We start from the raw sequence: 27,986 nt of genomic DNA, 5'->3' as shown, positions 1-27,986 counted from the left end.
ACTTTGTTATATGTAAATTTTACCTTAAAAGCAAAGGTGAGAGTCTCTGGCTTGTGAAAGCAACCGTGAGCTGGGAAAGTCGTTCTGCTGCACCTCCCAATTTGCTCCGCGGACAAATACCGCAGCTCAGGCTGTGCAGGCATCTTCTAGACAGAGAAAGGGCTGGAAGAAGGTGTTCACACCCCAGCAGCAGGCGGGCCAGGGCAGTCTCGAGGGTGGAAGTGAGCGATGCCACGCAGGGCCAGAACGGAGACTGCGGAGTCTGGACCCCCGCCCAGGTCGTTAGGGGCAACCTTGGAGCTGGCCTCTTTGCCCCGCCCTTCGCGCAGGGGCCAGGTGGCAGTTGGGGTCCACCAAGCCGGTTTGATTTCCCGCGGCCGGTGGAAAGGGGAGCAGGGGGGAGGGGAAAGGGGCCGTCGACCAATGGGCGGGGCTTTATAAGTCACGTGATAACATTGGGGCGGGGCCCAGGTGTACTTACGGGGCAGCGGGCGCGGGCCTCAGCCGCGACGTGAAGTCCAGGAGGCGGGGCGGGCGTGCGGGTCGCGGGGCTGCTCCGCTAGGATTGGCCTGTGGCCGGGAGGCGGTACCTGCGCGCTCCGTGGCTGCTGGCTGCGATTGGCCTGGGTTCAGGGCGGGCTGCCGGCGTGCGGGCGAGGCTCGGGGCGCGAGGACCGAGCGGGGTGGTGGGTTCGCGAGCCGGGGGAGAGGGGCCGGGGTGGCGGCGGGGGCCGGTACTGGACCCGGTGGGATGAGCGAGGTGGAGGCGGCAGCGGTGGCGTCAGCGGCCCCCGCAGCGACGGTGCCCGCGACGGCAGCAGGGGTGGTCGCGGTGGTGGTACCGGTGCCGGCAGGGGAGCCACAGAAAGCAGGCGGTGGGGTGGGCGGCGGCGGGGTCGGAGCCTCCCCCGACCCTGCTGCTGGGACCCCGTCGGCGCCGGGCCCCCACACCCCTGGCAACCCGGCGACGGCAGCCTCAGGGACCCCCGCGCCCACAGCCCGGAGTCAGGCGGACAAGCCGGTGCTGGGTGAGGGGGGTGGGGAACGCGTGCCAGGGCGGTTCTAAGGTGGTGGGCGGGTTGGGCGACGGGCTTCGTGTAGCCCCGCGAGGTCCGCGGAAAGCCGAAGGCGGCCCAGAGGCTCAGAGGACTATCTGGGCTAGGGGCAATGGACCAAAGTGGGTTCCCCAGGTGGGAAATCCTGCCATGTCTTCTGGCGCAGGAGGGCGTGGTAAGCAGGTCCAGTTGGGCCTCGGGGTCGAGAATAAACCTTAGCGTCTGGCTATGTGCCGGCGCTGGAGACTTGGCCTAGTTAACTCAGGTTAGTACCAGATAAATCTCTAAGCCTGGGAAGCAGGTGCCATCGGGACCAGTATATTAAGAGAACTAGAGAAGCTCTCAGGTATGACCTCAGGGCCGGACTTTTCGGACGAGGTGAGTACAGGATTCTAGGTGAAGGACCTGGATTTGTAGGCTATGAGGAACATGAGAGTTGAAAGGGTTTTGAAAGCCTCAGTCTCACTGTGTGGGCGCTTCCACTTGAAGTTAAGCTTACTAGGCCATAGGGAGGGAGGTTAGACTTTAAAGTGTCTCAAAACTGAACCCAACTCCATCTCTTCCCCCATCTTACTACCCCTACTGCATCTCTGCCTGGCAGCAATCCAAGTCCTGGGCACTGTCAAATGGTTCAACGTCCGGAATGGTTACGGATTCATCAACAGGTATTTGAGGAACTCAGGGAGGGGGTGTAATGGGTGTCTTCCAAACTGGCCTTTGGGACCGGACACCTTCCCAACCTCATCTCTACCTCTGCCAAGGCACATGGTTGCAATGTCCAGCTGATGCTGATTGAAAGTTTAATCGTAGCACAAATGTGGGCAAGTTATAAAGCTTTTCATCTTCAAGGGCAGCAGAGAATTAATGATCTAAGAAGTTGGCAAACCTGGTGCTGACCCTCCCAGCTTGTCTGTCTCATCTGGTTTAGTTTGCCTCGCCTTTGGGGCAGAATGTACCTGCTCTCTGGGCCCTAGGGCTCTGGGCCTCACTCATTTCCTGTTATGGGTGGCACACCGCATTTTCATAACTCATCTTCCTTAGAGAACTGTTGGCTCATTTGAACCCCCCACCTGATGGGACTGAGGCTGGTGGAGGAAAGCCCAGCCAATGACTGCTGCTTCTCTTCTGTTTGGCAACCTCACTCCCTCCCAGCACTAGGAGGGCCCCTTGTGGCAGATTCGGAGCAAAGCCAGGTCTGCCCCTGCGGGCCCTTTCCCGGCCTGGGCACCCTGCCCAGCTCAGCCCTCCAGGGAGGCCCTAGTTCCCTCTTAGCAGGCTGACCTTTGTGCACAGCCAGTTGCTTTATAGCTGGAATATTTGTTCTAGGGAAGAGCTCTTCTTTAATTCTGGAAACTGAGGACTCCTGGGAGGTTCTCAAGGAAAACTTCCCCTCCCCCACACTGGGGTGCTAGGATAAACTGGGGTAGTAGACAAATAGTAGTAGAGAATGATCAAATAGTATCTCTCACCCTTGGTCCCTTGGTGTGTTGAACAGTGGCCTGACCCTGGGGTTCACCTCCTGGTTGAGGCTGAGAATAAAGTTTGGGGGCTGTTTAGAGCAAGTTCTTGACACATTGTCCCCATCTCAAACTTGTTCTGCACCTCTCCCCCACCCCCCATTTTCTTGCTCCTTCTTAACTATAGAAGGAAGAGGACAGGAGTGGAATTTTCCAATTATGATGGGGGTTGGGGGTGTTGACCAGGGACAGTTACACCCAGCGCTACCAAGTTCTAAGTGATAGAGGGTGGTGTCCTCAGTACCTGCAAGGTGACTGCCTTTCCCTTCCACTCTTGCATGAAGCCCAGGTCTACATCTCTTCACACCAGCTTCTGGGGCCCTACCACCTCCAAGCAGCCATGGAAGGCTGGAGTGGATGGGCCTACCTATTTAGGAATGGGCAACTAGGGAGCCCTTAGGGGAGGAAAGCACCCCACGAAAGCTGCCCTCTTAACAACCCATCCTGTCCTGCAGGAACGACACCAAGGAGGATGTGTTTGTTCACCAGGTAAGAGCTAGGTTGTCTTTCAGAGGCGAGGAACCTGCCCCCTCTTCGAAAGCCTTTGCCATAGCCCTTAGCAGCACAGATCATGTTTCTCCAGCTTTCACCTCACAACAGCATGCCCACCAGGCAGTACTTTCCCTCTCCATCCACATCAGGTGCCTGAATTACTGCCATTGGCCCCACTTGGGTTGTCTCTGTAACTGATATAAGTGCTGCCCTCTGGGCATGGCATGCTCAGTACCTACTGGGACCTGTTAACGCCGCAGGAATGAATTGCAGGCAATGTTCAGAGAGAAAGGACACAGGCTAGAGATACTTGGGTGTAGTGGTTCTCAAAGTGTGGTGGTCCCTGCACCAGCTGCGTCACCTGACACCCAGATATTCTCAGGCCCTACCCCAGACCTACTGAATCAATCAGGCTCGGGGCAGGGTGGGCAGTCTGTTTTAACAAGCTCTCCAGGTGATTGTGATGCAAGCCACAGTTTGAGAACCACTGCTTTGGTGGAAAGAGCTCTCAGTGGGATTGAGGTAAGAAGCATAGTACATTTTACCCACTTTGCAACTCAGGCAGTCTCTGCTTTTTGTTTTGATTCTGAGTTCATGTTTCTTGCCTCCCTTTTTGAAATCCCTGAGGGGTGAAGGGGGAAGTCCTGGGAACAGCGGCAACTGCATAATCGTTCCTGAGGCCCCTAGTTCATAGCTTTTCCCCTACTAAACTATCTCCTCCAGCCCCAGCCTACAAATAAAACTGTGAAAAGAAGAAAATTGGGTGGTGGGCCCAGCAGGAGTGAGAGAGTTACTAGTGCTTACCTTTCTCATGGCCTTTCCCCTAACCAGACAGCTATTAAAAGGAACAACCCCAGGAAGTTTCTGCGCAGCGTTGGAGATGGGGAGACTGTGGAGTTTGATGTCGTGGAAGGAGAGAAGGTTTGGGAGCTGTGGTGGGATATGGAGTGGGAGGGTTGCCTGGCTGTCCCCGCAGGCTTGCCCCTCCTCAGGTCAGCTCCTCCTCTGGCCTGTTAGTTCAGACTGTGTTCTCATGCAGACATCATCTTCAGTGCTTTGGCTGCCCTAAGGGACATCCTAAAGAACATGTCCTGTTATTGCTCAGTAATTTCTATCTGGGTTTCTTTGTGGCTCAAGCACTGCTCCATCTGTTCTCCACGTCGGGCTGTGTCCCCAGGCTCTCAGAGTCCACCCTCCAGTAAGACAGACAGTTGCTACCTTTCTCCATCTCACACCCTCACCTCCAGTCTTAACCTCAAGAGGGTCCAGTAGCAACTATCACCAAGGCCAAGTTACAGAGATAGCCCCTCCTAGAAGGGTCCTTCTGTGCTGTAGGCCCTGGGGGAGGTTGGAAAGAAGTTAGAGGGGCTGTAGGAAGCTGGAGAAAGGGTTCATCTGGAAGAAGGGGGAGACTAATGATTCGAGCCACTTTTGGAATGTTGTACATTTGTTGGAGCAAGTTCTCCCACCTCTCTTCCAGGGAGCAGAAGCTGCTAACGTAACTGGGCCTGGGGGGGTGCCAGTGAAGGGCAGCCGCTATGCCCCCAATCGACGTAGGTTCCGCAGATTCATCCCCCGGCCTCGCCCGGCTGCCCCACCACCCATGGTGGCAGAGGCTCCGTCAGGCGGGACAGAACCAGGCATCGAAGGGGAGCGAGCTGAAGACCCTGGGCAGAGGCCCAGACGACGGCGCCCACCACCCTTCTTCTATCGACGTCGCTTTGTGCGAGGCCCAAGGCCCCTCAATCAGCAGCAGCCTATAGAGGTGAAGGGAACTTAAAATGGGGAACCAGCTTTCCAAGTCCTGGGAAAGGAGTGGGAGTTGGTGAAGCGATAGAGTGCAGAGTCCCCAGAGGAAGTGGAACCTGGGGTTAGGAAGAGCTGTGACACCTGAGTCTGGGCGGCTGCTGTCACCTCAGCTTACCAGGGCCTCTGTATGGTCACAGGGCACGGATGGGCTAGAACCTAAAGAGACAGCTGCGTTGGAGGGGGACCAACAGCAAGGAGATGAGCGGATCCCCCCACCCAGATTCCGGCCCAGATACCGAAGGTACGACGCCCTTTCAGGCCCCATCTTCCCCTTCACTGCCCCGCATCGGATGAGGGGGTGCGGGTAGAGGTAGAAGGGCTCAGGAGATGGGGAAGGGGAAGGGGAGGAGCTAAGGTCTCAGACAAGCCTCACACTAGTGCAGCAAGGGAGCTGATGACTGCCTAGTTGTCCTGGGGCTGAAAGCCTGGCTTCTGGAGGTGGAGGCGGGGTGCTGTCGGCCCGCCTCTCCTGGGGGGTCCTGGGAGGGAGGGAGGCCCTCTGCACTGCGCTCCCTACACCTCTCAGCACCCCCACTTCTCTTTGCAGGCCTTTCCGCCCCAGGCCACCCCAGCAGCCTACCACAGAAGGTGGGGATGGCAAGACCAAGCCCAGCCAAGGTCCCACTGATGGTTCCCGGCCTGAGCCCCAGCGACCACGAAACCGCCCCTACTTTCAGCGGCGACGGCAGCAGCCCCCTGGACCCAGGCAGCCCACAGCTCAGGAGGTGAGGACCTTGGACTGTCCATCTCCCGCGGCCCACTTCCCCTCCTTCCTCCCCCCTGCCCCTTCTCTCCCTCTCCTTTTTACCCTTTCCTTTTCCCGTGTCACTCTAACTTTCTGTTCCCCCATTTCCTAGCCCTGCCCCCACCCACTCCTCTTCATGCAGCCCAACACCACAGCCAGTACTGCTGGGTCCACCTCTGGCAGGCAGCCCCACCCACCAGGAAACCCCAGCAGAGCCCATGTCAGCCCCTGCAGACTCCCCTCTCAGCTCTGCTTGAAGCCACAGCTCCAGCTGTGGATGTAACTTGGGGAAAGAATGGGAAGGGGCTATAGGAACGGGAAGAGAAAAGATGGGAGAAGGTTGAAGTTGGGGGGCTCTAAAGAACAAGGTCTCAACTGACCACCCCTGGTCTGTCTAGACCTCAGCCCCCATCAACAATGGGGACCCCCCCACCACCATACTGGAGTGATTCCAACTCAAGGATACCCAGAACTACCATCTGGTGAGTGGCTGCTCTGGGTGAGGGCCCTGGGTGAGGAGCCAAGAGAGTGGGAGACTGTGTTCTAATAAGTCACTGGTCATGACTTTTTCATTTTTTTTTCTCTTTCAGGTATCTGCCAGTTTTTCCAACTGACCTGCACCCTACCCAACACCCCTCCCCCCTTTTCCATAATTCATGACATCAAAACACTGGCTTTTCCCAGGAGACTCAGGAGGGCCAAAGGAACAGCCTTTTGCTTTTTTTTCTCTCCCCTACCAAGGGTTGAAGGAAGGGATCCATCGTTTTTGTTCAGAGGCATCAGTTCCCTCCTGTAAATCAGGCTAAGAAGGAACCAGCCAGCTCTTTACCTCCTCCTGGTTGTTTTTCTTTCCCACCCCAGTTTATTTTTTGTTTCCCTCCACCCCTACCTCTGAAGCCATTTTATGAACTGTCATGTGCCACCTGAGCCTCCAGTAAAAACAAAAACAGGCTTTCTTGTTGTCTTGGTCTCTGCCTCTTTTCTGTTCGGAGAATCTTTGGTAACTTGCTGGTGAAAGTGGGGAGGAGGAGAACGTGGGGCAGTGGGCAGGGCCTGGTAGTGAATCGTTGTTCCTATGTTTCTAGCTGTGGAGTTCTGAACAAGTGCTTTCATCCCGGCGAGAGTCACTCTTCCCATCTGTAAAATGAGGATGCTATTTCCTTTGCAGAATGAGTGTTTTGTAAAGTGCCAAGAGCACAGTCTGGCACTTGTAGCTATAACTTATTAGCATTTACTATTAATAAGAGCAATGACTAGAAATATAAGTGGGGCATGAGTGACAGCATCCAGAGGATTCTTCGCCTGGAACTGAGGCAGGATGGGGAGGAAGCAGAGGTTATGGTCTCTGTCTGAGCTCATCCTTCAGTGCCTCCACGACAGGACGCTTGTCTCGTACAGTGAGTGACTTTATATACGTATCTATGTATTTACATTTAGTACAACAGACTTGGTTTCTTCTCCCTACCCCTTTTTCAAACATATACAAAAATATCTGAAGATTTCTCCCAGCCTAGTGTTTATAGGCAGCCTTTCAAATCTCTTTCCCTTAGTTGGTCAAGGGCCTGTGGGTACAGTGCCCTTCCCGAATAGGAGAGGAGGAAAGAGCCCAGCCTTGGAGAGCAGTTGGGGTACAGCCCAGAGCTCTAAGTTTAGAGGTGGGAGCTTGTCCCTTCCTCTCACCACATGGGCAGGTGTCTCCTCTCACCCTGGAAGGTGAAGCAAGAGGACCGAGCCTGCAGTGAGGTGAGGTTAGGCCTTGGAGGGGTCAATACAGAGCCCTTTTCACCCAGAGTCTATGTGCAAGAAGTCAGCGAAAGTTCCAGAGAGTGGGAGGAGTCAAAGATGGTAGGAAACTCGATTTCCCTTGTCCATTCCTGCTCTGTGCTTCAGGTCACCCCCATTAAAGTCAGTCCTAAAGCCTCTCCTTAAATCCCTCTTCTCTAGCGGAGGAGCAGAAGTATCCTGGAGCTGAGGTGGGTGGGGGTGAACTATAGAGGAAGGAGGAGGGGGACAAGGGGGGAGAATGACTCACCGTGATGGCCACAACCTAACCATAACACATAAATAATCCAAGAGAGTCACACGAGGGCAATGAGGCGGTGCTCAAACCACCCTTCCCTCCAGCTTCCCAATTCTACCAGGCTGCAGGGGCCTTCTCTGCCCTGGAAGTGATGGGAAAGAGAGGGTTAAAGTGCCACAGAGGAAAGGAGGGGGTCTCTGGGGACACAGAGAGAACTGGCTCTCTCACCCCTGCCTGGCCCCTCAGTCATTTTCATCTGGCCCTAAGTACTCAAGTTCCGTGCTGGGCTTCACCTCCTGCTCTAAGAGAGAGGGTGTCCGATGGAAGGCAGCTGAGATCTGGTCAAACGTCCGGCCTCGGGTTTCAGGTACTTTTAAAAAGGTGAAGATGAAGAAGCCGAGCAGGAGGACCGCAAATAGAAGGAAGACGTAGGGACCCATAGCATCCTGGGACAGGCAGAGAAAGAGGTGTTGACAGGGGAGGGGAAGGGCAGTCTCAGGCAAGCCAGGAACTAGTCTCATAGGGAGCTGGGATACTGCAAAAAGCAGGTGGCTCCTTTGCAGGGCAGTGGAAATTACCAGGAAAGAGCATTTAGTGAACAAAAGGATCCTCTGAACCCCAACTCTCCTAGTTTTTCTCCTTCTTACCATCCTGAGTTACTGCACTCAGAGTGGAGTCCCAGACATTCACAGTGTTCATATGAGGTTTATAATTTTATTCCTAGCCTAAATAAGGTAGGCCACTAGTTTTGTCGGAACCAGTGTCTGGTCCTCATGCCCTCACCAAGGTGGCCCCAGCCGCCCCCCTGGGCCCCCATCACTAGTTTGTTTGGAAGACACTTTTGTTCTATGTGATCTAGTTCAGCTCCCTTCTTTCCTTTGATTCTGGTGGAGCAGGTGGTCTTCAGGGCCCATGTGGTTCACCAAAGTATCCTCAAGACCAGTTGTCTATGGGTTGGGGGAGTGCCTCCCTGGAAAGCCAATGGCTAGCTGTGCATCCCCCCCTCTGGCTCGTGTGTGGGAGACTGGACAGGGTCAGGCCACCTACCGCAACATACTGGAAACCCATGCCAATGAGGAAATTGCACGTCCAGTTGGAGAACCCAGCCACAGCCATAGCTGCTGGGCGGGGTCCTTGGCTGAAGAGCTCGGCCACAATGAACCAGGGGATGGGGCCAGGGCCAATCTCAAAAAAAGCCACAAATCCGAAGATGGCCACGATGGAGACATAGCTCATGGCTGGAACCCGCTCCTGGAGACCAGGCAGGGAGGGTGAGAATTCAAGTCAGTCTTTCTGGATCTTCCTTTGCTCCCAACCCAGAGAACTGAAGTCACCCCTGCCAGCGGCTGATGGAGCAGTGGGGATCCTGCCACCCTAGGTTAAAACAGGCCCTTGAGCATTTCTGTACACTGACATTCAGCTGCTTGCCCTATGCTGATTCAAGGCAGAGGTAGTGTTATGGACTCTCAGCTATTAAGATTATCAAGTTCCCAAAGCAGAAAAAAGAAAGAGGGAACAACAGGAAAAAGAAAATTATCAATTCCCCTTTGGTTCTAAAGCTGGATCCTCAGGAATTGTTGTTCCCAGGGTTGGACAGTGGCTCTCCAGCCTGTGTCCCTCAGGAGCACAGAGTGTGGTCCTGGCACATGGGCTGGCTCCAGGGTCAAAAGCACACATGTTGAGGAGTGGCCTCGGCTGCACGCAGAGCCTCCTGGGGCAGTCCCCACAGGGTGGGCGCGGCCCCTCCCCACTCCCCGTTCCCCAGGCCTCACCAGCAAAAGCAGAGCCACAGTCATCAAGATGGCACAGCCACACATTCCCGCCAGGCCCAGAAGATGGAGTGTCCGGCGCCCAGCCCGCTCCACCAAGAGCACCTGCAGGGGAGTCCGGGCTTAGCAGGGCGGCTTTAGGGCATGGGAAGTGGAAGGGGTGGGTGGGTGGAGACAACCAGGGGTGTGAAGCCAGTGGTGGTGGCCATTGCAGAGGCCGGCAGTTACCGAGACCAAGGTGAAGACTGTGTTGACCACACCGGCTCCTATGGTGGCATATGCTGGCTGCCTTACCCCAGCTGTCTCAAAAATGCTGGTTGAATAATAGAAAACCTAGAAGTGGGGGAGAAAAAAGGGGATAGCAGGGATGTCCCTTCCTCCTCTGCAGCCACACCAAGCTGGACTGACCCTGAGTTTTAAGGGAGAAGACTCGTTCCCGCGTTCCCTCCTCTCAAGCTATTCCCTAATGCAGCCCTCCCCAGAGGCTGCTGCATACGTACAGCATTGATGCCCGAGAGCTGCTGGCTCAGCTGCAGCACTACCGCGATGACCAGGGGCTGCCGGTGGGAGCGGCTGCCCAGGAGCTGCGGCAGGGACAGCGGCCGCTCACGCTCCAGCTTCCGCTTCTCCTCCTTCAGCTCCGCCAGCGCTCCAGACACGTCAGCCCAGCCCGTCAGGCGCTTCAGACCTGGAGGGGAGGACAGTCAGGCCTGAGAGGACCAGGGGAGGGTCCAGGAGGACACAATAGCAAAATGAGGTGGAAGCTTACTCTTTTTGGCAGACCCCTCCAGGTTCCGGATGATGTAGAGGTAGCGGGGGCTTTCTGGGCAGAACGGCAGGAGGACCAGCTGCAGGAAGGCAGGCAGCACTGTGATGCCCAGAAGTAGTGGCCACAGGGTGGCAGTGCCCAGCATGGACTCCAAGCCCAGCACCTACGGGAGAAGGTGGACAGGCCATTCAGCCTACTTCCCAGCGGCTCTCCCTAACCCCCTCCCTATCCTCCCATGAGGCCAGGCCTAGTCACCTGGGCAATCAGAATGCCAATGACGATAGCCAATTGGTTGAGTGTCCCCAAGGCGCCCCGCAGGTGAGTGGGGGCAATCTCCCCCACATACATGGGCACCAGCCCTGATGTCAGCCCTGGGCAGAGGGAAGAAGAGAGGGCTGAGGCAGCTGCCCACTCCATCCCGCCAAACCCAAGGATGGTGAAGGAGAACAGGGCACTGGGCAGGGCCATGGTGCCCGTGGGTACCTGAGTAGGCACCAATGAGGAACCGTCCAAGGATGAGCATCTCATAGGAGGCAGCAGCGTTGGCCAGGCCCATGAGGGTGCCCCCCAGCACTGCCAGGGTGTTGTTGACCAGCATTGCCCTCTTCCTGGCAGGCAGAGAGTGGGGGCTATGAGAGTTAGGGTGCCTGTGCTGCGACTCCCTTCCTGTTCCCTCCCTTATCCTTTAGCCCGTACCTTCCCAGCCACTGAGAGATGGTGCCAAGGAGAAAGGAGGAGAGCATGCCGCCCACAGAAAAGATGGCCACGGAGAGAGCCCAGAGGGTGGTGAGCGTGCCTGGGGGGATGGAGCCAGGCCCCTCAGGGCCTTGCCTCCCCAACCAGGTCTCATTGTAGCTTTGTTCAATCACCTGGGGAGACAGCAGAGGAGTGAGTTCCTGTAGACTTCCCTCTCTGCTCATCCCTGCTGTTTCCTGCTTTCCTTTTTTTTGGTACCCTCCTCGGCCAGCCACAGGACCCTCACCTTCTGTGGTGCATTGATGACCCCAATGTTGTAGCCAAACTGCAAGGAGCCAAGCACAGCAGAGAATACGGCGAGGACAAGGGTCCCAGTGACTCGCTGTTGAGGGGGTTCTCCTTCCTGGGCAGGCAGAAGTAGAGAGGAGGCATGTCACATGGAAACATGGTTTCTTTCCCTCCTCCAGGGGCCTGGGCCTACGCCCAGACAGAGCCTTATGTTACTGGGTTCCATCCAACATGTTGAGTGAGGGAAACTGGGCCATATTAGGACTTGCAGGAAGATCTCAGTATAAACAGGAGCAAGAAAGAACCCCACAGTAACCAGGACATGGAGAAAAAAGTGGATGTTTGAGTCCAGCCAGCATAAAAATATTTGAGGACCTAGGTCTCACAATTCCTCTTTGACACTGGAACTGGCTGGGCTTTAAAAGACTTGAGTTCCAATTTGTGTGACCTTGGGCAAGTCACTTCTCCACTCTGAACATAAGTTTTCTCTAGGTTAGGAAAGATAGGGGAAATATTGCTTGTTTTGCCCACCTGTCAATGAAAGTGTAAAAATCAAAATAAAATGTTAACAGTGTCCAACAGTGCTGGTTTTATAAACTGACAGTGAATTATCAGCAGCAGCCTCTGTCCTCTTCCTTGCCCTCTTGGGGTTCTCTCAGCCTGCTCCTGGAGGCCCCCAACAGGTTCAACAGGTTCAAGAAGAGCAATTCCCAAAAGGACATCGAGGTCATTCCTCCCGGCCTATAGCCCTTGTGGTGGCCTTCTCTATCTCCGCCCCGGGCTCCCCTCCTCCTCTAAGCCCCAACAAAGGGCAGGGGGCTGTGCCCGGCTTTTGCCTGGAAGAGCCATGCCCAGGGGATGGGGGCGGAAAAGTGGTGTGAGGGGCGGTGGTGGCCGCTCACTGGCGGCACAGACTGTCTCCAAGCAGAAACCTGAGCTGGGGGAGGGGGGGGGCTGCCACTCCTCTCTGCCCCTCCACCAACCGTGGGGCCAAGGGAAAGTTCAGCGTTCTGGACAATCTCCAGGAATGGGGGTGGGGGCCAACAGAGGGCCCTGGTCCTCGAAAAACTTCCTTGGAGCCGGCACAGATGGACAGCTCCTAGAGTTCAAGACCCGCCTGGATCTGCTTTTCTCAAGTTGGATCGTGGATAGGGTGTCCCTGATTCTGGAGCAATGCGCCCTGGACTAGAGAAGGGGGCGAGTCCTGGCCTCACAAAATCCAACTGTGGCCCGTGCCCCTGGACGGTCCCCCAGACCCACTCAGTCTCTTGGATGGTGCCTGGAATCCGACTGTCACGAGTTGTCCAGTCCGAGTATAAATAGCCAGCCTCCCACCCCACCCCCTGCGCCTGCGCCGGGACCGCCCCTTAGCTGACCCCAACTGCGACCCCAGCCCGAGGAAAGCGAGACCCGTGCCCCCGTCCCACAACCGCATGCTGAACCCTACTTCTGAGCCGATCTGTTGGAAGCCCGACGGCATCTTGTCTTAGGAGCTGGAAGCAAAGGAGCTGCAGGTAACGAGAGGGAGGAGACTGGGGGTCTGCGGCCCAGCCTGGCGGGTAGAGGGTGCGGGGGTGACGGGGTCCCGGAGCGAAGTGCGGAGGGTGGGCCTATCGGGACCCACCGCCACAAGCCAAGTAGCCCTAGAGCGGCAAGGCTCCCGGGGATCTGGCCGAGCTGGACTTGAGGCAATAGACCGCACGAGCCCCTCGTCCCCACGGGCCCCGCCCTTCATAACACCCATTGGCCAGGAGCCCGCACACCCCAGAAGGCCACGCCCATCCCTAACCAGAGGTTTAGTTTGGCACCTGATAGCGGGTTGGCCAGTGAGGCCACACCCCTCAGCGTGCCAGGCGAGACACGCCCCTCGGGTTCCCGCCAGCTCCTCGATGGGAGATTTTGAGAAAAATTACTTGGGGGGCAAAGGCCCGGTCTCCTTTGTATGAAGACTCCTCCCACCAGCGAAGATTTGGGGGCTCAAGAAGCGAGTTAAAAGTCCTGCGCCGCGGGTTGGGACATCGGTGTCCGAGAGAAGGAAATGGGCCCAGGTATACTCGCCCAGGAGAGAACTCAGGCCTCTGGCTAGACAGCGTGCCTGGTGCGTAAGGAGCACTGGCCTAAAGTAACCCACTGCGGTTATTTTTAGATCCCACGTTGGGAGAAGCCAAATGTCAGGTCCCGGGTGTCCTGGCCTGTCCCAGGCTGGGGAGGGCAGGGAGATGGAGCCTTAAAGGGTCCACGACATGTTTTCCACGCGGGGGTGGCCCTGGAGGACAGGAAATTCTGTTCCTAGCGGGTCGGGTGGCCCTCTTTCTGTTCATCCCTGCCCTGGGCACTGCCTAACTGGCCCTTCCCCTACCCCCGTTCCACACGTTGGTTTCTGGAGGCAGCCGAAGGGACAGGTGATCTCACCAACCACGCCACCAGCCCTGAGCCCCCACGCATGTGCTGGTCGCATGGGCAACTTGGACACGTTCTCTGGAGACTGCTCCTGGTTTGAATTACCAGCTAAATCCTGCCATGAGAAAAGGACGCGACCTCGAGTGGGCTTGTCCAGAGAAAAGCGGAGCGCAGAATACAGAACGCGCCCGGCTCAAGAAACAGGGCTCAGAAGCGCGGGGCTGTAGTGCCACCTGGAGGGAAAGCGAGGACCCGCCTGAGGACTGGGCCAGGGTAGTCTCTGGCCTGTAGACCTTGGCCATTCATTCCACCTCTCTCAGGCTTTGTTTACAACCAATCCAGGTCGGTTTCTGGATCTCCAGATCCGAATGTTCAGCTACCGCCTGGGTGGAGTCCAAAGTTACTCCTCCTAACTTTCTCATCCCAGTGAAAGACCTCAGTAGCCACCTTGTCACTCCTATCGGAATCTTAAGTCATGCTTAATTTCTGCTCTCCTGCAGCCCCCTTTATCCAGGTAGTTCCCAACCTTGGTGTTTTGACCTCCTAAACACAGAATCATATTATTTTCTTCACTATCCCCCTGACTGGTATTCTTACTCCTCCTTTTCCCTTACACGAAAAGCAGAGTATAATACAAAAAAAAAGTTCAACCTCATCACTCCCACCCCAAAGGTCACTGGCTCTTTGTTGCCCCCAATGTCAAGTTCAACCCCCTTTTCAGAGTGAACAAAACCTGCCTCTCCTATCTCTTCCTTGCCTTCTATCTTCCCCACTCAATACCTAACTACTTCCTGTGCCCAGAACACACAGTGCTGTTTCATTCCTTGGTGTCTCTATCTTATTAATGATCCTTCAGTCTGGAATACCAGAGGATTACTATTCATCCTCCAAAAACAGCTCACCCCCTATGTGAAACCTTCCTCGGCTTTTCTCCAGAACACCCTGTATCCCCAACATAGTACCTTATTTACCCCTATCTCTAGCACCCAGCTTAGGGGCGGGCACTCAATAAACGTTTGTTGAGCCCTGGCTGGTTAGCTCGGTTGGTTAGAGCATTGTCCCCATATGCAGAGGTTGCCAGGTTTAATCCTGGGACAGAGCACATACAGAAACAGAATAGCTCCTTTCCTCTTCTGAAATAAAAAAAATTCTTTTTTGTGTGTGACAGAGATAGAGAGAGAGGGACAGATAGGGACAAACACGAGGGAGAGAGATGAGAAGCATCAATTCTTTAGGGCATCTTAGTTGTTCAGTGATTGCTTTTTCATATGTGCCTTGACCGTGGGGCTACAGCAGACCGAGTGACCTCTTGCTCAAGCCAGCAACCTAGGGCCTCAAGCTGGTGAGCCTTGCTCAAACCAGATGAGTCCATGCTCAAGCCGGCGACCTCGGGGTTTTGAACCTGGGTCCTCCACATCCCAGTCCAATGCTGTATCCTCTGCGCCACTCAGGCACCTTAGTTGCTTATTGGTTGCTTTCTCGTATGTGCCTTGACTAGGGGGCTCCAACAGAGCTAGTGACCCCTTGCTCAAGTCAGCAACCTTGGGCTCAAGCCAGTAACCTCGGGTTTCAAACCTGAATCCTCTGCCCCTCAGTCCGATGCTCTTTCCACTGCACCTGGTTAGGCAAAAAAAAAATTAAATTAAAAAAAAATCTTTGGCCTAACCTATGGTGGAGCAGTGTATAAAGCATTGACCTGCAATACCGAGGCTGTTGGTTCAAAATCCCAGGCTTGCCTGGTCGAGGCACATACAAGAAGCAACTACTATGAGTTGATGCTTCCCACTCCTCCCCCACTTCTCTCTTTAAAATCAATAAATACAATCTTTTAAAAAAATAAAATAAGCCCTGGCCGGTTGGCTCAGTGGTAGAGCGTCGGCCTAGCGTGCGGGGGACCCGGGGTTCGATTCCCGGCCAGGGCACATAGGAGAAGCACCCATTTGCTTCTCCACCCCCCCCCCTCCTTCCTCTCTGTCTCTCTCTTCCCCTCCCGCAGCCAAGGCTCCATTGGAGCAAAGATGTCCCAGGCGCTGGGGATGGCTCCTTGGCTGCTGCCCCAGGCGCTAGAGTGGCTCTGGTCACGGCAGAGTGACACCCCGGAGGGGCAGAGCATCGCCCCCTGGTGGGCAGAGTGTTGCCCCTGGTGGGCGTGCCGGGTGGAACCCGGTCGGGCGCATGCGGGAGTCTGTCTGACTGTTTCTCCCCGTTTCCAGCTTCAGAAAAATACAAAATAAATAAACAAACAAATAAATAAATAAATAAAACAAAACAAATGTTTGCTGAGAGAATGAAATGGGAGTCTGCCCCCAATGGCTAAGAACACAGGTTGGGAAGCATTTACCAAGGAGGGAACCGTTTGGTAAATGGCTCCACCTATCTAAGGGGGTGTAGGTGAAGAAGTAAGGTCTGAACATGAAGTATAAGCATCATTTATGAGCAGAAAGGAGCAGAAGCAATTGACAGAAGCAAAGAGGACAACTGAGGAAGGTAAAAGGAGAACCAGGTATGGGGTCAGAGAAAAGGGAGGAGGTCAAGGAGAGGGGGAAGCAGAGAATGGTGCCGAGCAGGGCGGAAGAAGTAGGAGGGAGGCACAAGTTGAGGGCAGATAAAAAGTCAGTGTAGATGAAGGAAGGGCTGGGGTTCAGCACCCTGAGGTCTCTTCTGACGCTCGGATAAAGTGCATTCTTGCTCTCATTCAGAAGCTTTGTTTTTGATGCTTCTCAGGGACCAGTCTAGAAGTATAAACCCCAGGAAAAGCAGGATTAAGGAAAGCAAGTCAGAGTTAGATATAGGAGACAGAATGTGGAGAAATTGCCCAGAGCGCAGTGGATACAGCATCGACCTGGGACGCTGAGACCCAGGTTTGAAACCCCAAGGTTGCCAGCTTGAGCGAAGGTTCACCGGCTTGAGCGTGGGGTCGCAGGCTTCAGTGTGGGGTCATAGCCATGACCCCATGGTCGCTGGCTTGAACTCAAGGTCGCTGACTTGGCTGGAGTCCCCCTCACACCCATCAAAGCACATATTAGAAAACAATCCATGAACAACTAAGGTGTCACAACTCTAATTTGATACTTTTCTCTCCCTTCCTGTCTGTCCCTCTCTTGCGCGCTAAAAAAAAAAGAGAGAAAGAGAGAGAAAAGAAGAAGAATGTGGAGAGGTGATGAGGAAATAGAAGAGGAGACAAAAGACAAATAGGAGAGGAGTTGGGAGAGAAAAAGAAAAATGGCATGGAAGGTGAGGGAAAGATGTTGACTGATAGAGGATTGAAAATGAAGGCGACATATGACACAGTGGGCACTTTGAATTGGACCTCATGCGCTTGCGCGTGCGTGTGTGTGTGTGTGTGTGTGTGTGTGTGTTGATTTTGCATAGTAATCTTTGGCCGTGTAATTTCAGAACTAATTGTAGCCCTTTCTAAATTCTGACCTATATCATGGGGAGCGAAATCCTGCAGGCTTTTGTTTTCCAAGCTCCAAACTCCTGTGTTCACTGCTTTCTGGTTGGGCTCATTCCATATCTCTTCACACGACATCCTCCTACCCCGCCCCCAGCTCCTACCAAACAGGTCCTCTTTGCTCCCAGCTTCTGGAGGGAAACCTTGACTCCTGAATTCCAGCCCTGTTTTCTCCTCCCTTTGTTCTCTCCCTGCGCTTTGTCTGTGTATCAGAATTTCAGGTGGAAAGGATTGAATTTGGCCCTGGCCGGTTGGCTCAGCGGTAGAGCGTCGGCCTGGCGTGCGGGGGACCCGGGTTCGATTCCCGGCCAGGGCACACAGGAGAAGCGCCCATTTGCTTCTCCACCCCACCCCCTCCTTCCTCTCTGTCTCTCTCTTCCCCTCCCGCAGCCAAGGCTCCATTGGAGCAAAGATGGCCCGGGTGCTGGGGATGGCTCCTTGGCCTCTGCCCCAGGCGCTAGAGTGGCTCTGGTCATGGCAGAGCGACGCCCCGCCCCGGAGGGGCAGAGCATCGCCCCCTGATGGGCAGAGCGTAGCCCCATGGTGGGCGTGCCGTGTGGATCCCGGTCGGGCGCATGCGGGAGTCTGTCTGACTGTCTCTCCCCGTTTCCAGCTTCAGTTAAAAAAAAAATAAAAGAAAGGATTGAATTTACAACAGTTTTTGGTAATTGTCTTCATTGATCTATGCCTTATTTTATTTTTATGTTTAAAATTATTCTCTTTTAGATCCTGGCTGAGTGGCTTAGTGAATAGAGCATCCTACTGGCATGAGTTTGATCCCCAGTCAGGGCACATACGAGAAGCACTCAGTGAGTGCACAACTAAGTGAAACAACAAGTTGAACTTCTCTCTCTCTCTCTCAAATCAGTGACAAATTAAATAAACAACGGTTTTCTTTTATCTCCATACCCATTTCTTGTTTGTCCTTCCTGCAAGGCAACCATTACAGTGATTTTAATGATCGTTTTTTGTTTGTGCTCCTGAAAAATATGAATTGTTTTGTGTGTAAACACTTTAAATTGATTTAAATAGCATCTTATTATATTTCTTGTTTTTTCTTTTCCTTTTTTTTTCTGGAGAAAGAGAGAGAGAGAGAGAAGAGAGGCAAAGAGACAGGGAAAAAGAGATGAGATGCATCAGCTCGTAGTTGCGTCGCTTTAGTTGTTCATTGATTGCTTCTCATATATGCCCTGACTAGGAGGCTCCAAACAAGATAGTGACTGCTTGCTCAAGCCAGCAACCTTGGGATCATGTTGACGATCCCATGCTCAGGGTGATGACCCTGCCTTCACGCTGGCAACCTCAGGGTTTCAAACCAGGGACCTCAGTATCTTGGGTTGATGATGCTCTATCCACTGTACCACCACCAGTCAGGCGAGATCTTTCATTCTGCTCTTACTTTTTTTCTTTTTTTTTTTTTTTTTTTTTTTTTTTTTTTTTCATTTTTCTGAAGCTGGAAACAGGGAGAGACAGTCAGACAGACTCCCGCATGCGCCCGACCGGGATCCACCCGGCACGCCCACCATGGGGCGACGCTCTGCCCACCAGGGGGCGATGCTCTGCCCATCCTGGGCGTCGCCATATTGCGACCAGAGCCACTCTAGCGCCTGGGGCAGAGGCCACAGAGCCATCCCCAGCGCCCGGGCCATCTTTGCTCCCATGGAGCCTTGGCTGCGGGAGGGGAAGAGAGAGACAGAGAGGAAAGTGCGGCGGAGGGGTGGAGAAGCAAATGGGCGCTTCTCCTGTGTGCCCTGGCCGGGAATCGAACCCGGGTCCTCCGCACGCTAGGCCGACGCTCTACCGCTGAGCCAACCGGCCAGGGCCTGCTCTTACTTATTTTCAATAAGCACTTTTTAAAAACTCATTCATGTTCTGTGATGATCAAATTTATTGTTACATAGTACCCCATGGGACCAGTCACACCACATGTTATAATCCCATTGATGGGCACCCATGCCACCTTCAGTTCCCAACCACACAAATAATGTGGCAAGGAACGTTTTCAGACAAGGTTCGTTATGAACTTCTGTGAGAACTTCTAAGAGAAATTTATCTCTGCCTCTGCCTATGTCTTTATTTATATCTATCTCCATAAGTGGAATTGCTGAGTCATAGAGTATACTTACACCAAATATGACTAAGTACTACCAGCTTGCTGTTAAGAATGACTGTCCCAGGCACCACTTCCTCAGCAGTGTGGAAAGGTTCTGCTACCACCACACCCTCTCAGTCACTTTCCACCCAGAGGCAGCGTAGTTAAGAGTGTGGACCCTGGGCCCAAAGTGCCTGACTTTGAGCCCGAGCTCTGATACTTACTAACTTTGTGTCCTTGGAAAAGTTACCTAAGCTCTTTGTGCCTTACTTACCTCATTTATAAAATGAGAAAGGAGATAACAGTATCTATATTTTAGGGTTTTAATGAAGGTGAGTAATGAATAATGTAATCCTTATATAGTGGTTAGACTAGATTAAACTGAATAAGGTTTTTTGTTTCTTTTCTTTAAAAAGAAAAGAAAAGCTTTAATGAGGCCCTAGCCAGTTAGCTCAGTTGGTTAAGAGTGTCGTCTGGAAACAAGGTTGCAGGTTTGATCCCTGGTCAGGGCACACACAGGAAGCAACCAATAAATGCACAAGTAAGTGGAACAATAAGTAGATGCTTCCCTTCCCTTTTCTCCTCCCCTCTCTCTCCCTCCCTCTCTCTCCCTTCCTCTCTTTTGTCTCTATCAATGAATAAAAATATTAAGCCCTGGCCAGATGACTCAGTTGGTTGGAGCATCGTCCTAGCATGAAGATTGCTAGTTTAATTCCCCAGTCAGGATACATGTGAGAGCAGCTCGATGTTCCTGTCCCTCTCTCTGAAAAAATAAAATAAAAAAGCTTTATTAGGCATAATTGCCAAAAAATAAACTGCACATATTTAAAGTGTACAATTTAAGTGTTGACATATGTATACACCCAAGAAACTGTCTGAATAATCAAGATAATGAACATATTCATCATCTCCCAATTTTTCCTTGTTCCTCTTCGTGATCTTCCCCTTTAGCCTTTTCCCCACCCCCTAGGGAACCACTGTTCGGTCTGCTTTGTTATTAGAGACTTACTTTGCATTTTCTAGAGTTTTATGTAAATGGATCATACAGAATGTATCCTTTTTTTTTTTTTTTTTTTTTTACAGAGACAGAGAGTGAGTCAGAGAGAGGGATAGACAGGGACAGACAGACAGGAATGGAGATAGATGAGAAGCATCAATCATTAGTTTTTCATTGCGCATTGCAACACCTTAGTTGTTCATTGATTGCTTTCTCATATGTGCCTTGACTGCGGGCCTTCAGCAGACCAAGTAGCCCCTTGCTGGAGTCAGCGACCTTGGGTCCAAGCTGGTGAGCTTTTGCTCAAACCAGATGAGTCCGCGCTCAAGCTGGAGACCTCGGGGTCCTGAACCTGGGTCCTCTGCATTCCAGTCCGACGCTCTATCCATTGCGCCACCGCCTGGTCAGGCCAGAAGGTATCCTTTTTAAAAAACATTTATTGACTGATTTGAGAGAGAGCGAGAAGGGGATGGAGAAGTGGGAATCATCAACTTGTAGTAGCTGCTTCTTGTATGTGCCTTGACTGGGCAAGCCCAGGGTTTCAAACCAGTGACCTCAGCATTCCAGGTCAATGTTTCATCCACTGTGCCACCACAGGTCAGGCAGAATGTACCCTTTTTGTCTGGCTTCTTTCACTTAACAACTCTCTTAGGATTTTGTTGGCTCAGTGGATAGAACGTTGCTCTCCCCACCACCACCACCATGTATAGACATCTTGGGTTTGATTCCCTGTCATGGCACACAGGAGAAGTGACCATCTGCTTCTCTCTCACCTCTCCCTTCTCTCCTTCTTCCCCTCCCATAGCTAGTGGCTTGATTGGTTTGAGCATTGGCTCCAGGTGCTGAGGATAGCTTGGTTGATTCAAGCATTGGCCCCAAAATGGGGTTGCCAGGTGGATCCCAGTCAGGGCTCATGCCGGAGTCTGCCTCACTATCTCCCCTTCTCTTACCTAAAAAAAAAAAAAAAAAAAAAGGTGTTCAGTCTTTTTTTTTTTTTTTTTGGTAATTTTAATTAAATTAATTAGGGTAACATTGGGTTATAACATCATTTAAATTTCAGATGTACGACTTAAAATTTTTTTTTCTTTTATTGATTTTTGAGAGAAAGAGACATTGATTTTTTTGTCCCACCCATTTATGTGCTCCTTGGTTGTTTCTTGTATGAGCCCTGACCAGGGATTGGACGTATTGGGACAATGCTTTAACCAACAGAACTACTCAGTCAGGGCAGGTATGCAACTTTATAAAATCACATCTGTAGCCTGACCTGTGGTGGCGCAGTGGATAAAGCGTCGACCTGGAAATGCTGAGGTCGCCGGTTCAAAACCCTGGGCCTGCCTGGTCAAGGCACATATGGGAGTTGATGCTTCCAGCTCCTCCCCCCTTCTCTCTCTCTGTCTCTCTCTCCTCTGTCTCTCTCCTCTCTAAAAATGAATAAATAAAATAAAATTTAAAAAAAAAATCACATCTGTATACTCCATTGTGTGTTCACTACCCAAAGTCTAGGGTTCTCTGTCACCATACATCTATCCCTTTACCCTCTTTTTTTATTTTATTTATTTTTATTTTTATTTTTTACAAAGAGAGAGAGTCAGAGAGAGGGATAGACAGGGACAGACAGACAGGAACGGAGAGAGATGAGAAGCATCAATCATTAGTTTTTCGTTGCGACACCTTAGTTGTTCATTGATTGCTTTCTCATATGTGCCTTGACCACGGGCCTTGCTAGACTGACGGCAGGCCCATGCCAGGCCAACGCTCTACCGCTGAGCCAACTGGCCAGGGCGGTTTGGACTTCTAATATTTGTCAGTTCAATGGGTAAAAGGTTATATCTTACTGAAGTTCTGATTAGTCATGCTTGAAGCATCCCTTTAAACACTTGTTAGTTTGGCTTTTTTTTTTTTTTTTTTTTTTTTTTATTTTTCCGAAGCTGGAAACGGGGAGAGACAGTCAGACAGACTCCCACATGCGCCCGACCGGAATCCACCCGGCACGCCCACCAGGGGGCGACGCTCTGCCCACCAGGGGGCGATGCTCTGCCCCTCCGGGGCGTCGCTCTGTTGCGACCAGAGCCACTCTAGCACCTGGGGCAGAGGCCAAGGAGCCATCCCCAGTGCCCAGGCCAACTTTGCTCCAATGGAGGCTCGGCTGCAGGAGGGGAAGAGAGAGACAGAGAGGAAGGAGAGGGGGAGGGGTGGAGAAGCAGATGGGAGCTTCTCCTGTGTGCCCTGGCCGGGAATCGAACCCGGGACTTCTGCACGCCAGGCCGACGCTCTACCACTGAGCCATCCGGCCAGGGCAGTTTGGCTTTTTTTTGTATTCTGTCCTTATAGTCTCTGCCTGTTTTCTCTTGTTGACTGGCAACATTTAAAATATTATATCGGTTCTTTGTTGGTTTTAAACGTTGCAAATATTACCTCTCATTTTATCATCTGTCTATTCAATTTTCTTTGATGAACTTCATTAGTAGACATCGTAATTTTGGTATAATCAAAACTGACAGTTTTTTTCCTGTTATGTTTAGAATTTTGAACATTTGCATATATTCTTTTCCCTCTCTGCACCACAATGATTTTTTTTTTTACAGAGACAGAGTCAGAGAGAGAGATAGACAGGGACAGACAGACAGGAACGGAGAGATGAGAAGCATCAATCATTAGTTTTTCATTGCGACACCTTAGTTGTTCATTGATTGCCTTTTTTTTTTTTTTTTTTTTTTTTTTTTTTTACAGAGGCAGAGATAGACAGAGACAGACAGGAACGGAGAGAGATGAGAAGCATCAATCATCAGTTTCTCGTTGCGCGTTACGACTTCTTAGTTGTTCATTGATTGCTTTCTCACATGTGCCTTGACTGTGGGCCTTCAGCAGACCGGGTAACCCCCTGCTGGGGCCAGCGACCTAGGGTCCAAGCTGGTGAGCTCTTTGCTCAAGCCAGATGAGCCCGCGCTCAAGCTGGTGAGCTCGGGGTCTCAAACCTGGGTCCTTCCGCATCCCAGTCCGACGCTCTATCCACTGCGCCACCACCTGGTCAGGCTATTGATTGCTTTTTCATATGTGCCTTGACCATGGGCCTTCAGCAGACCGAGTAACCTCTTGCTCAAACCAGCGACCTTGGGTCCAAGCTGGTGAGCTTTGCTCAAACCAGATGAGCCCGCGCTCAAGCTAGCAACCTCAGGATCTCGAACCTGGGTTCTCTGCATCCTAGTCCGACGCTCCATCCACTGCGCTGCCGCCTGGTCAGGTGCACCACAATGATTTTTAAAAATACTTTCTTCCAGCCTGACCTGTGGTGGCGCGGTGGACCAGGAGCCAAGCTGGAGTGCTGGGGTCGCCGCTTCAGCCTGCCCAGTTAAGGCACAAGTGAGAGGCAACTGGGGATTGATGCTTCCCACTCCTCTTCCCCACTCCCCCGCCGCCTTTTTCTCTCTTCTCCTAAAGTCAAGTCAATGAATAATACATATATATATATATTACTGTATATATATATATATATATATATTTTTTTTTTTTTTAAGCAAGAGAGAGAGAGAGACGAGAAGCATTAACTCCTAGTTGCTTCACTTTAGTTGTTCATTGATTGCTTCTCATAGGTGCCTTGACCAGGGGACTCCAGCCAAGCCAGTGACCCCTTGCTCAAGCTAGCGATCTTGGGCTTAAGCCAGTGACCTTGAGATCATGTTGATCCCACACTCAATCTGGTGGCCCCAAGCTCAAGCTGGCAAGCCTGTGCTTAAGCTGGCTTGGGGTTCTGAACCTGGGACCTCAGCATACCACGTCGACACTCTATCCACTCTGCCACCACCGGTTAGGCATCATTGGTTAATTTTTTTTTAATTTATTCATTTTTTTTAGAGAGGAGAGGGAGAGACAGAGAGAGGAGAGACAGAGAGAGAGAAGGGGGAGGAGCTTGAAGCATCAACTCCCATATGTGCCTTGACCAGGCAAGCCCAGGGTTTCAAACCAGCAACCTCAGCATTTCCAGGTCAACGCTTTATCCACTGTGCCACCACAGGTCAGGCTCATTGGTAATTTTGTGTGTGCCCTGACCAGTATCAAAGCTGCAACCTTGGCATATTGGGAAGATGCTTTAACTATGCTTTAACTAAGTGAGCTATCCAGCCAGAGCTATTTATTAATTTTTAGAGAGAGAGGAAGGGAGAGAGAAACACTGATTTGTTGTTCCACTTATTTATGCATTTATTGGTTGATTCTTGTGTGTGCCATGACCAGGAATCGAACCTGCAACCTTGGTGTATCCAATCAACTGAGCTTCCTGGCCAGGGATAGACCATTATTCTTCCTTTATTCTTCTGCAAGTGTATCGCTCACTCCCTCTAATTGTTGCTAGGTTCTTAGGCTGCTCATTCACTCACATTCACTGATACCTTTATCTTTTTTTTTTTTTTTTTTTTTTTTTTTGTATTTTTCTTAAGTTGGAAACGGGGAGGCAGTCAGACAGACTCCTGCATGCGCCCAACGGGGATCCACCTGGCACGCCCACCAGGGGGCGATGCTCTGCCCATCTTCGGGGCCGGGGAAACTTTGCTCCAATGGAGCCTCGGCTGCGGGAGGGGAAGAGAGAGACAGAGAAGAAGGAGAGGGGAAGGGGTGGAGAAGCAGATGGGCGCTTCTCCTGTGTGCCCTGGCCAGGAATCGAACCCGGGACTCCCGCACACCAGGCCAACGCTCTACCACTGAGCCAACCAGCCAGGGCTTCACTGATAACTTGAGCACCTGACTCATCATCTCCTTCTTTCCATCTATGTCCTACTTATCATTGTTGTTGACTTCAAAATCCATCAGGGTACTCCATCAGTTGTAGCCTCAGCCCTCATCTCATCTCATGATTTTTCTCTTTAACCTGTCACAAAGCTTTGTCATCTCCAAAAACAACCTCCCCCAATCTATTGAACTTGAGCCTCCTACCTCTGATGGTCACCTCCTAGCTTTCCAGCTCATTTACTCATGTATTCCTTTCACTTCTTGGAGACCTCAAAACCATTGACTTTATCAGTTTTTTAGCACCCACCAACCCTTTCCTTTTCTATGTCTACTCTCCTTCTTACCCAATTTATATCAATAATCTAATACATAAAACACTCTCATGCAAATACCTTAAAATTCCTTCTCTCTGGGCCCTGGCCGGTTGGCTCAGTGGTAGAGCATCGGCCTGGCGTGCAGGAGTCCCAGGTTCGATTCCCAGCTAGGGCACACAGGAGAAGCGCCCATCTGCTTCTCCACCCCTCCCCCTCTCCTTCCTCTCTGTCTCTCTCTTCTCCTCCCTCAGCCAAGGCTCCATTGGAGCAAAGTTGGCCTGGGCGCTGAGGATGGCTCTGTGGCCTCTGCCTCAGGTGCTAGAATGGCTCTGGTTGCAACAGAGCGACGCCCCAGATGGGCAGAGCATCGCCCCCTGGTGGGCGTGCCGGGTGGATCCCGGTCAGGCGCATGCGGGAGTCTGTCTGACTGCCTCCCCGTTTCCAACTTCAGGAAAAAAAAATTCCTTCTTTCTGGACAGTCTTTGTGTCTGAGTGATTCTCAAGGCCCAGCAAAGGGACCAAGTAGCCAGAGCCCTGAATACAAGGGGTAACACCCCAAAATATGGACTCATTTTCCACTCCACCTTCATTGGCTGAGCAACTATTAAAAACAAAGGTCGCATCTCCCAATATGTGACGAACAAATGCAATATTACCTAACAAATTGATTGCTTCTCTGAGGTACTGTAAAGCCAGTGGCCAGGGCTGCCACTATCAAAGCAGCCCAGCCCATGCAGGTTCACATTGGATTCGGACAGTCGGTAAAGAAACAACAGAGCCAAGAACTGGTGGGCCATCATCTTTTATGGTCACAATCTATTTATTTTATTTTATTTTATTTATTTACAGAGACAGAGAGAGAGTCAGAGATAGGGACAGACAGACAGGAACAGAGAGAGATGAGAAGCATCAATCATCAGTTTTTTGTTGTGACACCTTAGTTGTTCATTGATTGCTTTCTCATATGTGCCTTGACCGTGGGCCTTCAGCAGACCGAGTAACACCTTGCTCAAGCCAGCGATCTTGGGTCCAAGCTGGTGAGCTTTGCTCAAATTGGCGACCTCGGGGTCTCGAACCTGGGTCTTCTGCATCCCAATCCAACGCTCTATCCACTGCGCCACCGCCTGGTCAGGCAGTCATCTTTTAATTCTAGCTTGCACCCGGCGGGCAAGTAAAAACACACACTGGGCTCCAAAACCCACTCACATTCAGTGCTCACAAAGCTACTGACTTATCCGAGTTTTCTAGAATCAAAGGTTTCTAGCTCACCAGACTTACTCACCTCTGTTCCCCATCTCCTTCCTTCTCCCTGCACAAACTGGCCTCTCACTCAACACTCCGCCATCTTGGCTACTTCTCCTGGCCTACTCCACGTGGCCTTTCTTTGCTCTCTGCTCTGCTCTCTCCTGTAATATTAATCTCAGGAACCAAGAGAGCAAGCTCCTATTCTGCCCCTATTTTATAGTGTAGAAATCCAAACCTTTAATCCAATACACACAATAGGAAAGTCTCTAATACAAAGTCACCTATCTGAGTCAAGATGGGATTGTACCACCCCACATCAAAAAGGGTGGGAAAGGCTTAATCCCAAAACCAAGCCCCAGGCTACAAGGATTCTGCCTGCCTTTAGCCTACCCCCAACAAACATTAATATCACCTGGGCATTGGCCTCCTCGTGGGTAGCGCCATCTTTAACAAAGTGAGCATAATATATTTTATCTGCCCAATAGGTACCCACAAGTGTATTTGGGAGAAGCTCCAAGAACAAGTGCAGGAGTGGCTATCCTTCTAGGAGACCGGAGAGATTCCATGAAAAAGTCTGGAAGCTATGGTCCAGGCAGAGAAAGTGGCTGCTAAGATGAGTAGAAAGCTGGAGAACAGAAGAAACACTTGAAGAAAGAAAAGAAACAGCTGGCTACAACTGCCCTACACCTTCAGAAAACAGCAGCGGTATGCTGGAGGATTCTGAGAAGACAAGTGAAAAGCCCAAAAAGAAGGAAAAACAAAAGCTCCAGAAGGCTCCTCGGGAGAATAGAATGAATGGAAGACCCACTATCTCTACCCAAACCTAAGAAAAAGAAATCTTTTTCCCAGGAGGAGCTGCTTAGTAGTGATCGTGAGGAGACAACTGGCAGTGGAAATCTTCCCAAGAGGAAGAAATCTTTTCCCGAAGAGGAACCGGTTAGTGATCCTGAAGAGGCAAGAGATAGTGTCTCCAAGAAAGAGGAAATTGTCTTTGAAGGAGGAGCCACTCAGCCTCCTGATGAGGCTGCTGCCCCAAGGAAAAAGCTCCAAAAGCCATCCCAGGAAGGTCAGAATGAAGAGCACCTCACTGGGGTATAAGCACTCAGTGACCCACCCCCAATATCCCCAAAAAGCAAATTCACAAGAGCTGAAATAAAAATCCCTTCTCTCTGTTTTAAGCAACCAACCTTGATTAATTCTAGTCATCCATCATCCATCTACTTGCTTCTTGAACTGGTGTTTTGTTTTATTTTGTTTTTTAATTTTTTTGGTTGTCACATTAAAGTTCGGGGGAAGGTTCTACTGGCATCTAATCAGTAAAAGTTAAAGATGCTAAATATGCTATAGTGCACAGATCCATATGAAAGAGTTTTCTGGCCCCAAATGTCAACAGTGTGAGGTTAAGAGATCTCGCTGTAAATTAATACCATAATTTTCAAAGGGGCAACTGACACAAGGTCTTAGCACTTGCTGTTTCCTCTGGTTATAATATGGTTCTGTCATGGCTGGCTCGTTATTTGCACTCCCTACAAAGGTTTCCCTGACCTCACTCTGGAGTGAATGCAACCTCATCACATTAATCTGTTTTATTGCCTTCAA

The 27,986-nt window shown here is 51.7% G+C and overlaps 2 protein-coding genes and 1 long non-coding RNA gene across 4 annotated transcripts; 2 read left to right on the top strand and 1 right to left on the bottom strand.

Annotated features, from left to right (window-relative positions):
* Positions 1–694: 694 nt before the first annotated feature.
* YBX2 (Y-box binding protein 2) lies at positions 695–7,294 on the top strand. 2 transcript variants are annotated; one of them, XM_066364720.1, is made up of 9 exons: positions 695–1,028; positions 1,657–1,720; positions 3,028–3,061; positions 3,896–3,985; positions 4,545–4,829; positions 5,011–5,114; positions 5,421–5,598; positions 6,017–6,100; positions 6,209–7,294. In XM_066364720.1, the coding sequence occupies exons 1-8, from the start codon at positions 752–754 to the stop codon at positions 6,065–6,067; spliced, it is 1,083 nt and encodes a 360-aa protein (XP_066220817.1). In that variant the 5' UTR covers positions 695–751; the 3' UTR covers positions 6,068–6,100; positions 6,209–7,294. The 2 variants fall into 2 exon arrangements, with proteins under 2 accessions (XP_066220817.1, XP_066220818.1); XM_066364721.1 differs by lacking the exon at positions 6,017–6,100.
* Positions 7,012–12,746, bottom strand: SLC2A4 (solute carrier family 2 member 4). The gene is made up of 11 exons (XM_066364719.1): positions 12,608–12,746; positions 11,159–11,275; positions 10,873–11,045; positions 10,660–10,784; positions 10,432–10,547; positions 10,177–10,339; positions 9,908–10,095; positions 9,636–9,740; positions 9,411–9,512; positions 8,686–8,889; positions 7,012–8,084 (listed from the first exon to the last, which is right to left on the bottom strand). Exons 1-11 carry the CDS (start codon positions 12,638–12,640, stop codon positions 7,881–7,883), a joined length of 1,530 nt encoding a protein of 509 aa, XP_066220816.1. The 5' UTR covers positions 12,641–12,746; the 3' UTR covers positions 7,012–7,880.
* On the top strand, positions 12,538–27,569 carry LOC136392523 (uncharacterized). The gene is made up of 2 exons (XR_010748951.1): positions 12,538–12,674; positions 26,873–27,569. It is a non-coding gene; the product is annotated as an uncharacterized lncRNA (long non-coding RNA).
* The last annotated feature ends 417 nt before the right edge of the window (positions 27,570–27,986 follow it).

The sequence above is a fragment of the Saccopteryx leptura genome, chromosome 2 (assembly GCF_036850995.1).
Source record: "Saccopteryx leptura isolate mSacLep1 chromosome 2, mSacLep1_pri_phased_curated, whole genome shotgun sequence".
Classification (NCBI taxonomy): domain Eukaryota; kingdom Metazoa; phylum Chordata; class Mammalia; order Chiroptera; family Emballonuridae; genus Saccopteryx; species Saccopteryx leptura.
The sequence above is the reverse complement of the archived record's forward strand: the minus strand, read 5'-3'. Positions and strand labels throughout refer to the sequence as shown.